We start from the raw sequence: 12,689 nt of genomic DNA on the forward strand, positions 1-12,689 counted from the left end.
CAATTTGAATTCAGCTTAAAGAATACTTTTTTTGCTTTATTTTTCTTGCTTTTTTTTTACAGAGGGGTCTATGTTTTCTTATATAACATGGTTAATTTAGAAATATATTTTGTATGACTGCACATGTATAATTTATATCAAATTGCTGCCTACTCAAGAGGGGAAAAGAAAGAAAGAAGAGAATTTAGAACTAGAAGAATTTTTAAACAAATGTTAGAAATTTTTTTGACATGTAATTGAGAAAAAAAAGTATAAAGAGAATCATAGGGATAACTCGATCCAGCCGTCTCCTTTTATACCATTTTACAGATGAAGAAAGAACATAGCAAATGAGCATATTATTAGAAAGATGCAAGCATAATGAAAATAAACTCTAGACCTAATCTCTCATAGGGAGATATAGGGGCAATATTTAGAGAATCCTGAGATAGCAAGAATGAACTTGTCTACACTAAGAGAAATTATGCACAGATCATTGTTTTCCAGTTGGTTTCCTTCCTCCTGCTGATTTTTCTTTGTTCTTTGAGTCACCGAAAGTCATGTCATTTTCTAGCTCATTTAAAAAAAAAAATATTTCTGTTCAGGACTTTTATCTACCAATTTTTTCTCACTGCCTTATAATTCTTGACTATGATAAATATTTCCAAGTCATCATAGATGACAGTAGCTATAAAATTTGCAGGATTTGTGAACACCATAGTCAATGTAATTTTGAAGGGATTTTGTCTTTGTTTTGGATGTTTCTAGGTATTTGTTGTGTTCCTTTTAAAAATGGACTCTATAAATCTTTCCTTGGAAGTGCCATTGATCCTCTCCTTTGTCTTTCATTTCAGGAATGTTGGACTAGGCATGTGTTCGATGTTTTCCCGAGTTGGTGGGATTATTGCACCGTTCATTCCCTCACTGGTTGGTTTGTACCTCCTGATTTTCTCTTCCCTGACTTTTTCCTTTAGAAGTAGTTGTCTTTATGCCTTGAATATGAAGAACTAATTAACAGATGCTCAAAAAATCTACATAAAAGAGTTCTCATGTGTCGCCTAAACCTACTTTATTTCCCCCCCCCCCTTTCTAGGCATTGATTATGTACTTGTTTTAAATTCAGATTCTAGCATTGTAGCAGGGACTAGTGAGCTTTGTGCGAAGGATGCTATTAGTATCCAGTAGGACCCCTCTCCTCAGGGATTCCATCCTTGTTCTGTCATATGACACCCCAAAGGACCCCTCTTTCCTGTTTTGCCATTTTTAGAGGGGAGGAGGAACAGCTCTCTTGAAAAGAGCAGTGGATTTAGATTTCAAAGGCTCTGGGTTCCAGTCCTAGCTCTGTGGTTTTATTACCTTATGATCCTGAAAAATTCACTTCACTTTTCTAGACCTCCAGAAACTGGAAATTGGGCCAAATGATTTATCTCCAAGGCACTCCCCAGTTCTATAGCCGATGGGGTTCATTCTAATTAGGTCTCATCCAAAGAATTGATCGATGACTTAAAATGACCCTATTCCAAGGAAATAAGCTTTATTATAAGATAATATAGTAACAGAGTAGCTAGTATAGCAAGTAAGTAAGGTAAGGATCGGATGAGTAAAAGTAGAGAGTGAGAAAATAAAGAGTGTAAAAGGTAAGAGAGTATATAGGAGTTTTCAGGAATGTTTTTTTTTTTCCTTGATTCATTACTAAGGAAGGGGGTCATTTGTTTGAGCAATTGTTGCCCTGTTTCTCCAGGGACTAACGTCATTTTACCCGTGGTTCACTTTGGTCTGTGTGGCTTTACCCATAGTTCACTTTTCTTTGTGGTTTTACCCATGGTTCACTCTGTTTGCCCACTGGGGATTGGGGAGAAGCAAAGTGCAATGTAAATAAAATCCTAATGATATGTTATATTTCCCAGGGGAACTTGAGGTCAAGTTTTGCTCTCTTCTGCTCAAACTCTAAGAAAGTCAGTGAGCCTGGAAATTGAGTATTGTTTGAACCTAGTCCAGTGTGACTGGGCAACTGAACCACCTGTGTTTGCTGTCCTGAGACCCAGAGACCCTAACCAAGGTCCTGGGTTAAGTCTAAAGATTGACGTGAGGAGTTTTCTCATAATTGTGAATCTAAGCAACTCATATGTCTTATATGAAAGGTGACCCCATTCTAATCAACTAGTTATTGTTTCCATGTTCTTTTGATCATGGATGGCTACTTGGCAGGGTTTGGGGAACATTTCAGCCAACTTTATAACCTGTGATCCAAAGAGAATATTAGCAAATCATTGTAGAAAAAAACTGTTTGAATATGTGTTCTACCAATGGCAGCTTGGTGATATTTTCATCAAAGATGTTCTTTCCTTAGGCTGCCATTTTATATTTATTTCTGGATTTACTGTTGAAACCATATCTGTGTCAGGTCAGTCACTTCCTTCTGTGACCAGGCATAACTTGCTTGACGTTGTTGTTTGTTTAGCTGTGATAAGTTGTTAGCAAATATCTTCGGCTCACTGGATAAGTCATGCTCACGTTTACCTGACTTTTTTGCTAACTTTATAAATATTTTTGATAATGAGAAGTTTTATCCTATGTGACCAGGATTGTTTTAAAGGTGATGAACTCTTCTTGTCTCTTATTAGCCCTAGAATCCTTATTTGCCTCTTGTTATCTATATAAGGACAAAAGGCAGCCTATTAGAGAGGAGAGATCTAAGTTGAGAATCTGGAAACCCAGAGTCCATCCCATTTTCTACCATTCACTAACTTCATGACATTGAACAAGTCTCTAGATCTCAGCTCTAAAATATGGAGGTTGGTTGAGGAATTTTATTTTCCAGTTCCAAATTCTGGTTATTTATGACCTGAATTTGATAGGGAAACATTCTTGGGGATTTGGATGAAATGAACCAAAAGGTTTTCCTGTTCTCGTGGACCTGAATGTCAGTTCAGCTAGGGCAAGTAGAAGTGAGATCATAGCCTTGCCGTCACATCTCCAAATTTCTAAGCCATAATGAAGAAGTTAGACTAAAACTTTTAGATCCCTTTAAACTCTTAAAACAACTATGATTTCATGTCAGAGCCTGTTCTTTTCTTACCCACCTGCAATTTTTTTTTTTTCTAACCAAGGGATTTATGGCAGGAAGTCTAGAAATACTATGCCTCAGTACATATCCTAGTGTTACTAACTGAGTACTGTTTGATTATTTGAGTCCTATGAATTCAGTTAATCCTAAAAATAGCCTCTTTGAACCACTCCCTAGTTTGGACATGTAGTGAAAAGGTAGAACACCTTTCGGTTACTACAGTTTTATGTCAATCTTTCTCTGAGTACACAAGATTAAAGATTTAGAGCTGGAAAGAATCTTAGAGGGCAATGAATCTATACCTTCTCATTTTATAGATGAGGAAACTGAGGCCCAGAAATATTAAGTGCTCAGGGTCACATATCTGTTAAATATTTGAGGCATTATTTGAACCCAAATCTTTCTGACTCCAAATCTGAGACTGAGTTTTCTGTACCATGCTGACTCTCCAAGTTTTGACTTAAAGCCTAGGGGACCCTCAGACATAAAAGGCTCTGTTCATCCTGAAGCTAGGCTATTCCTGACTCAAAAGAGACCAGTAGACTTTCTCTTCTCTCACCGTCTCTATCTCTGTCTCTCTCTCTGTCTCTCTCTCTGTTTCTCTCTCTGTCTTTCTGTTTCTCTCTCTCTGTTTCTCTCTCTCTTTCTCTCTGTATCTCTCTCTGTCTGTGTCTCTGTCTTTGTCTCTCTGTCTGTGTCTCTCTCTTTTTCTCTCTAGTAAAGTTTCTCTCTAGTAAAAACCTCTATAACAGAATTTAAGTGTGTTTAATATCTGGCGTTTTTCCTTTTTAGAAAAATGTATTCAGGGGACAGCCAGATGGCTCAGTAGACTGGAAGCCAGACCTAGGGATAGGAGGTTCAGGGTTTAACTCTGGCCTCAGATACTTCCTATCTGTGTGACCCTGGACAAGTTGCTTAACCTCTCTTGCCTAGACATTCTTCTGCGTTGGAACCAATATACAGTATTGATTCTAAGACAAAAGGTCTTAGAGTTTTGGAGAGGGAAAATATATATTCAGTATACAACATGGACATCAGGTATAAGGTAGCCGTTTATTCTTTCTGCCACAAAAAATGCTTGAAAAACAAACAGCTCAAAAGGGGAGCATTAACAAATACAGAAAAACATAGTACAAGAATCATCTCATTTATCATATTTTTCTTTATTATAGATTCCTTCATGTTTTGTTCCTTCTTATAAAGGAATCATTATTCAATTCATTACAGAAAGGCATTCATTTTTAGCCTTATTGGGGATAGGGGAGCACCTCGTGTACACAAATAAGTAAATATCTATATATACAAAGTTAACACAAAATACCATGTTCTGTTCTTTGAGCTAGAACAGGCACTAGCTGACTACTTGTTGATTAACAGTGTCTTTCTCTTTGGACGGATATCCTAGAATATTTTAATATCTATCCATGTATTTCTGTTTATTCCTTTTGACTTCAGGTGAAAGAAAATACTTGTAACACCTTTTCTCTTTATCTGGTCAAATAAAATTCACACAATCTCATGGCTCAAGGCACTTAGTGTATATACGTATGGAGATGTGTCTGCTGAGTAAGGATGAAGGAGATTTTTTTTTTTTTTTGGCTTTTGCTGATGGTGATCCTTCAAATGAGAAAGTATCAAAAGAGGTCCTCAGAATGGAGGTCCTAGGTCATAACAGTTATATCTATGGGGACCCATTGATGTTAATTCTGGAAGACAAAACCAACAAAGTCATAAAGCGTTCCAGGTCCTCGCATAAGGGAGATTTAGTCTGTTTATCAGAAATGCCCATCAGCGATACAATGAAAAAGTCCTTTTTGACTTTTTTTTTAAAACCCTTACCTTCCATTTTGGAATCAATACTGTGTATTGGTTCCAAGGCAGAAGAGTGGTAAGGGCTAGGCAATGTGTGACTTGCCCAGGATCACATAGCTAGGAAGTGTATGAGGCCAGATTTGAAACCAGGACCGCCCATCTCAGGGTCTGACTCTCAATCCACTGAGCTACCCAGCTGCCCCCTCCTTTTTGACTTTTGAAACATTTCTTTTAAAACTTTTCCCCCCACAGAATATTTTAAGAGCTGAAGTACCTACTGGTAGCCATTTTTTAAATACAAGTTGTTTCCAGTTCCTTTTTTCTGGCCTCATCCATTTCTTAATATCATACTTTACTTCCTGTGTCCTTCCTAGGCTTAGGGCTATGATGAAATTCTGCCTAGCTAGTGTGGAATGTCAGAGGCTGTGTTGGAGGTGTGGCTGTGGCCGGAAATGGTTATGGTGAATTGTTGGGTTAAGTTGGTGCCTTATCACAATAGCCAGCATTAATAATTACTTAAGTTCCTATTTTGTACCTGACACAGTTTAGACTTAGGCATCCATCCCTAGCACAGATTCAGGTGGTCTGCACACAGGTATAACAGAATGTTCTCATCTTCCACACTACTAGTATGCACTGAGCAACCTCCTGCTCCTCACTGATTGCACCCACATCATCTTTCTCATTAAATAATACCTCTAGATGCTCAAGGAAGACTTAAGTAATTTACCCATGATTGATGCTTCCCATGAGGGCCAAAAAGGTTCTCATAAACAGTATCGTGGTGGAGAAGAATGAAATAAATGAATGGTACTGTTCAGTAATAGCTAGGAAAAGAAATTGACCCTGGGTTTCTTCTTTCTTGTTACAGAAATATGTGCAGTGGTCTTTACCTTTCATCGTATTTGGGGTGGCTGGCTTGTCCTCTGGGCTCCTCAGTCTATTGTTGCCAGAAACCCTAAACAGACCTTTACTGGAAACACTATCTGATCTCCAGGTGTATTCATATCGGAGGCTGGGAGATGAAGCATTATCTCTGCAAGTACTGGATCACACACTGGTATAGCAACATTTTTCTTACTCATTCAGATCCACCTCTTAGATGCAAATGTAGACTGAAAAAGGAAGGATTCTTTTTTAAAAATGTTTATCTTTATTTTATTCCAGTAACAAATGTACACATAAGTTTTCCAAAGTTACATGACTCGTATTGTCTCCCTCCCCTCTGCCCTCCCCCTTTCTGGAGTTGACAAGCAATTCCACTGGGTTATACATATATTATCACTCAAAACCTGTTTCCATATTATTCATTTTTGTAAGAGAGTGATCTTGTAAAAGCAAAACTCCAAATCATATACCCAGATAAACACATGATAAGTCATATCTTTTCTTCTGCATTTCTACTCCAACAGTTCTTTCTCTGGACGTGGAGAGCATTCTTTTTCATAAATCCCTCAGAATTGTCCTGGATCATTGTATTGCTGTTAGTAGTTATTAGTAGCAAAGACCACTTGATCATCCCACAATATTTCAGTTACTGTGTATAATGTTCCCCCAGTTCTGCTTATCTTATTCTGCATCAGTTCATGTAGTTTTCTTCTGTTTCTTTCTGAAATCATTCTGTTCTTCATTCCTTATTGCACAATAGTATTCCATCACCATCATATCCCAATCAAGGGATATCCTCTCAGTTTAAAAAGAAGGATTCTTGAACCACATTACGTATAACTGAAATAGATGTTTTAGAAACACTATTTGGACCCTAAAAGCTACAGATTTTCTGTGAAGTAAAGATAACGGATGATTTGTTAGCTTTCTCAAGGCATTTCAAAGGTTAATTCCTGCAATAAGGGATAGAGGATAATATTAGACCTATTTATTTAATGGATGCCTTGGATATTGGTTTTTATTTTTGAAACTCCATCCCATGACTTTCTTATTATCTTTTTTCTCCCCCTGTTTCAGTCTGAAGACAAGGAGAGCCCAGTTGACAGTGAAAGTTATGAAGAAGAGTTCTATGATGCTGATGAAGAGACTCAGATGATCAAATGAGGAGAATCAAGTTCTTTTCCATAGTCCTCAAACCATCTTTCATGCCTCCGGCTTCAGACAGATTTCATAGTGAACCCAGAAAAGAGCAGTAAACAGCAGTAGGATGAAGGTAGACAGTGCTCTTCTCGACTCTGAAATCTCCTTTGAAGAGATATATGAGAGACATTCCCACAGCAAGGAAGATTCTGGTATTCTCATTGGAAAAACATCCCACACTTTTCTCGAACTTGAGATTAGCTCACATGTGTGACTCGCTGGCCAAAGAGCATCAATCTGTGTTCCTAAATGACGAAGGACATATTTCAAGAAGTTGAGTCTTAGGAATATCTTTCTGCCTAAAGGCAGAAGTATGAATTTTTCTTATCATTTTGATAGGCTAATGGGTACATCCTTATTGTTATTTAATATTGAACAGTATTTAATGTTTATTCTTATTAGCACTCCTTCCTTGTCAGGCAGATAAGTGTTTCCATTTTCACTAGAGATCAGCGGTAAAGGTGCCAGGAGAGGAAATGATTTGCCTGAAAAGCTCATGATTTTTTTAATGGTAAGGCTCAAATTTTGAGCTTCTAGCTGAGTTCTAACCCTATAGATCAGGGGTTCTTATCTTGGGGTTCATGGATCCCCCTAAGTCTTTGGGCAGATTTCAGGGCCTCTATGAAACTGAAAGGGAAAAAAAATTATGTCTAATTTCATTAACCTCTAAATGAAAGTTTGCGTTTCCTTCAATTGTGAAAGTCAACCATAAGACATGATTCTGAGAAAGGGTCTGTAGGTTTCACCAGACTGCCAAAGGGGTCCATGCCAAAAAAGATTAAGAACTCTTGTTAAAGATTTACCTTAGCTACACGTGCCTTTAATCTGAGAGATGTGAGATAAATAAAAATTAACCCACTCAAGGAAGCTTTCTGAAGTTTTAGTGGTTTGGCTCCCACTGATGAGGGAATCATATACCTCTTTCACATCTCTGCTACATTACCCTAGATAAGCCATTTAATGTTTCAGCAATTCAGTTTTCTGATTTGCCAAATGAGGAGACTGGACCTGTAGAGCAATGATGTCCACTCAAATAGAAAGGAAATCCACTAAACTATGTACAAAGATCTCTAAGAGCTGCATATTGACGTAGAAACCCATATATTAACAATATGTAAGTTCTATTCAATTTTAATTTTTTTAGTCAAATATTTCCCAATTATCCTTTTTTAAAACGTTCACCTTCCATCTTAGAATCAACACTAAGTGTTGGTTTTAAGGCAGAAGAGCAGTAAGGGCCAAGCAGTGGAGGTTAAGTGACTTGCCCAAGACTGCAGAGCTAGAAAGTATCTGATGTCAGATTTGAACCCAGGACTTCCCATCTCTAGGCATGGCTCTCAATCCACTAAACCACTTAACTGCCCCCCAGTTGCATTTTAATCTGGCCAGAGCTACCCTTAGGAGTGTTGGGGGACCAGGGCTCATGGACCACATGATTGACACTTCTCTTCTGAAGGAATATCTCCAATGTCTTTTCCAGCCCCCCAGATCTTTCTGATTCAATGGAATGATTTCTGGAGCAGCTGAAGGATCTTGTTTGGAATAAAGGCCCCCAAAAAGGATGCATAAAGGGAATTAAGGAGTAGAGCCTGATTCTCCATGAAGGGGAGTACCTAAAAGGAATGGATGCTTCTAGCTTTTAGGCAGAGAGCATATGATCTCTGTCAGCTGGCTGTTGGTTTGTTTTGACCTTATTCTATATTGCTAATTGATGAGCTCAGACATTACCTCCCTGACTTCTGCTTCCCATAGTTCTTTGCCAGATTGCATTAGAAGTTCATTGGAAATCCCTGGGACATAGGTGGTGCTGCTGCTCCTGCTGCTGCTTCAGGAGCCAACGTGAATGGTACAGAGTTCCCTGAATACTTTCCTTTGGAAAATATCAAAGTTGACTTGTAAAGATTGTTTTCTCTAGCACACCTTGAAAGACGTTATGTGTAAACTCTGGCACATACAGTGTTGAGTTGGATGGCTTTCCTGGAAGAGAAGATTCCATTGTTTTCTGTGAAAACAATAGCATAGCTAGAACATTTCATAGGAGGATGACAGGAATCCCCAACAATCTTGCTTTCCATTCACTGTGTCCTGCTGATCCCTGGAGAAATCCTAGAAGAGAGGTTCTGTTCTTGGGAAAATTTCAGGGGATCACTGAACTGAAATGAGAAGTAAATTACATCTTCATTTCTGTATATTTGGTGTCTTTTGTTATCATGTTTTTTTATTTTATACATTTAAAAACATGATTCTGTGGAATAAACTCATGAGTGTCCACCTCCAGAAAGACTTGATAAATAGAAACATGAAAGACACAGTTTATATATACTTTTTTTTTAAAGTGATGCCTCCTCTAGTATAAGGAGGGAAGGGAGGAAGGGAGACATCTGGGAATTTTGATGCAACCAACAAACAAATAAATTATTAAAGAAAACAACAACATGATTTTGAGAAGGGCCCCATAGGCTTTACTACCCTTCCAAAGGAGTCTGTAAGACAGAAAGTTTTTTTAAATTTAAAAAAAAAATAAACCCTTACCTTCCGTCTTGGAGTCAATACTGTGTATTGGCTCCAAGGCAGAAGAGTGGTAAGGGCTAGGCAATGGGGGTTAAGTGACTTGCCCAGGGTCACACAGCTAGGAAGTGTCTGAGGCCAGATTTGAACCTAGGACCTCCAGTCTCTAGGCCTGGCTCTCAATCCACTGAGCTACCTAGTTAACCCCCCCCAAAAAAAATTTTTTTTAAATCCCTGTCCCCCAAACTCAGCCCTTCTGGACCTCAGACTCACATCTCTTGCTTCATTCTATCAACATGACTATGTTTAAGTTGCATAAAATTAAGTTACAGTTCTTAATTTTTCTTATACCTTTTTATATATTTTTGTTAATATTGCCAATTCTATATTAAGTTATTTGGGACCATTTCTCTTCTCACTTTGCCCAAAATGGCTATAGCTATGGTGGTTGTTAAGTCTAGGCCAGTGACAAACTGAAAATTTGCTCCCATCTCTATCTCGAATTTCTAAAAGAAGGAACCATGGTTATTCTTAGGGTCTTTTTCATTTTCTTAGCCCCTGCTACTATATAGTTGCCTTGGGTAATCCTGGCTCAAATTCCTGAATTAGGGAATCCCATGAGATTTGTTTGGGACTTGGAGAAATCTAACCAAGATTCTTATGTCATTGGGAGGAGAAGAGCCTTCAAGAATGAGCCTATGCTGCTTTGTAATGGTCCGATCTCAGTGGGGGCAGTATTTTTATGGAGGTTTTTGTGGTCCTAGACCTGAGGCTCCACTATCCATAAAGGATGCCATTTTCCCATAAACCTCAGGGACATAATCACAGTGCTTATATCACTCACTTGCCAGGGAGCTGCTGCTGAGTAAAAAAAGTATTTTACCCCAGAGCAGTGCTGCTATCTCTTCCATCTTTCTCCTCGGAGTCCTTCATATGAATATCTATTCCATTAACTAATTTTTGAGGAATATTGACTTTAAGGATGATTCTGCATACAAAAGTACCCACAGATATATGTGGTTGCTTTCACGGTAAACTAAAGATTCCTTTTGTTCAGTCAGTGTTGTGCCTACTTGCAGTCATTGGTGTGAAGCACATTTTTTTCTGGTTGCATGTCCAAAATAAGTTCTCATTTCTCCTGAAAAGCAACAATAAAAAAATTTCAAGTATCCCAGCGTTCCCTAGGCAGAAGGGTCATAAACAGTTTGTCCAGAACACAAAAGTCTGTTGAAGGGACATTTCCCAATTGGGAAGATAATAGTTTATCCCTGGAAGAACCTTCTGCCCATACAGCCTCCAGTGTGTTGGGGCATTTCTGTTCCACTCAATTTAGTAAATATTCATTGAGTGACTACTACGTGTAAACCACTGTACTAGCATGGGGGACACAAATGATGTTTTGTATACACAAATGGTGTGTATACTAAAATGATGGCCTTTGTATACACAAAGATCAATGAGATGGGCGAAGGAGCAATCAAGATTTTGAAGGGGGAGAGATGACTCTCAGTTGGGAAGCCTCATTTGATCATTCTTCAGCAAAGCAGGCATTCCGCAGTATTAAATGAGAGACTGGCCACAGTTGATATCAATAAATATTACCCAAGGGAGCAGCTGGGTAGCTCAGTAGATTGAGAGTCATTCCCAGAGATGGGAGGTCCTGGGTTCAAATGTGACCTGAGACACTTCCTGTGTGATCCTGGGCAAGTCACTTGACCCCCATTGCCTAGCCCTTACCACTCTTCTGCTTTGGAACCAATATACAGTATTGATTCCAAGATGGAAGGTAAGGGTTTAAAAAATAAAATAAAATAAACATCACCCAATCATGAGGGTCATAAGGATCATGATCCTTAGACTGGCCTAATTAACTGAGATTTGGGGGGATAGCATTCTATTCTTACTGAACACATAATTGATATTTTTGTTGCTGTGGCCAGATCACTTGTAATTTTACTCTTAACTTGTCATCCCTCCACAGGTATACCTCATTTAATCATTTATTTTTATATTGGAAGAGTACAAAGGACTGAGGAAGCTTTAACAGATGAATTCAATTTTGTTATTCTTTGCTCATTTAATGAAGGATCCCAGAATGTTGAACCATTTTGGCCTTATTTGTCAGGACGGTGTACTGGTGCCTTTTGGGATGTGGGCTTTGTCAGAGCTTGGTCAGAGTTGAGGTACAGAGCAAGACAAGATTGCACCAAAAATTTTGTCTTCACCACTCCCAAGAAAAAATAAAAATCATTTGAAAACATAATTGTTGGTGTTCTTTCATAGTAATAAAAACTTACGCTGATGTGGAATTAAGAAGCCCAATGGAAATTCAAACCTTGGGCTTCTAACTCCAGAATTAGGTGAAAAAACAAAAAGAGGGTTAGAAAAGTTGAATAACTACCTCATGGCAAAGTCAGGAATAGAGCTCAGGGTTTCTAAACCCCCAGAATCCAAGGCTCTTTTTTCACTACACTAAGAAGATGCAAAAGTAGAGCACTTGCTCTTGAGATAGGAAATCCATAATTCAAATCTAACCTCACACACTAGTTGTGTTAACCCAGGTAAGACATTTACCTCTGCCTCAGTTTCCTTGACTGTAAAATGAGGATAATGATGTCACAATAATAACCATAGGGTTGTTGTAAGGATCAAATAAGATAAACACTCAGGACTGTGTCTGTCAGATAGTAGTTATTTAATGGAAGCTTGTACTCTCCCACTGCCCTGCCCTATTAACTTATTCATTCTATGCTCAGGACTGGACTGAAAGAGAGGAAAACAGTTGAACATCTGTGGGCAGGTTCTATGGAAGATCTAAAGCAGATGGGAAAAGTTGAGATCACTCTAAACATCATATAAATTTTTTTTAATGGGGAAAATAGGTCATGGAAGGCTCTCTTGCAGAGGCGTGGCCCTGGGGGCAAATATTATTAAGCATAAACAACAGATATCTACCAAAACATATCTAGTGGTTCTTTGAAATGGTTGCTATAGCCCTGATATCATCAGGGTCATAAAAATTGTCTCTGGGCTAGAGATCTCATTTTCTTATGATAATGCATTATTTCAGTATTTAAAAATGCATGGTCTAGGGGGCAGCTGGGTAGCTCAGTGGAGTGAGAGTCAGGCCTAGAGACAGGAGGTCCTAGGTTCAAACCCGGCCTCAGACACTTCCCAGCTGTGTGACCCTGGGCAAGTCACTTGACCCCCATTGCCCACCCTTACCAATCTTCCA

General features: G+C 38.6%; 2 protein-coding genes across 2 annotated transcripts in view; both read left to right on the forward strand.

Moving 5' to 3' along the window:
- The window catches only part of SLC22A15 (solute carrier family 22 member 15), an 89,618-nt gene extending 82,564 nt beyond the window's left edge, over positions 1-7,054 (forward strand). The window contains exons 9-11 of the mRNA XM_044675530.1: positions 834-906; positions 5,730-5,918; positions 6,824-7,054. Of these exons, the coding sequence (XP_044531465.1) occupies positions 834-906; positions 5,730-5,918; positions 6,824-6,910 (349 nt within the window). The 3' untranslated portion in view covers positions 6,911-7,054. The remainder of the gene's footprint in view (positions 1-833; positions 907-5,729; positions 5,919-6,823) is intronic.
- Positions 7,014-12,689, forward strand: part of MAB21L3 (mab-21 like 3) — a 79,123-nt gene continuing 73,447 nt past the window's right edge. Inside the window, exon 1 of the mRNA XM_044675531.1 lies at positions 7,014-7,098. Coding sequence (XP_044531466.1) covers positions 7,014-7,098 — 85 coding nt within the window. The remainder of the gene's footprint in view (positions 7,099-12,689) is intronic.

Source organism: Gracilinanus agilis, chromosome 4, assembly GCF_016433145.1.
Source record: "Gracilinanus agilis isolate LMUSP501 chromosome 4, AgileGrace, whole genome shotgun sequence".
NCBI lineage: Eukaryota > Metazoa > Chordata > Mammalia > Didelphimorphia > Didelphidae > Gracilinanus > Gracilinanus agilis.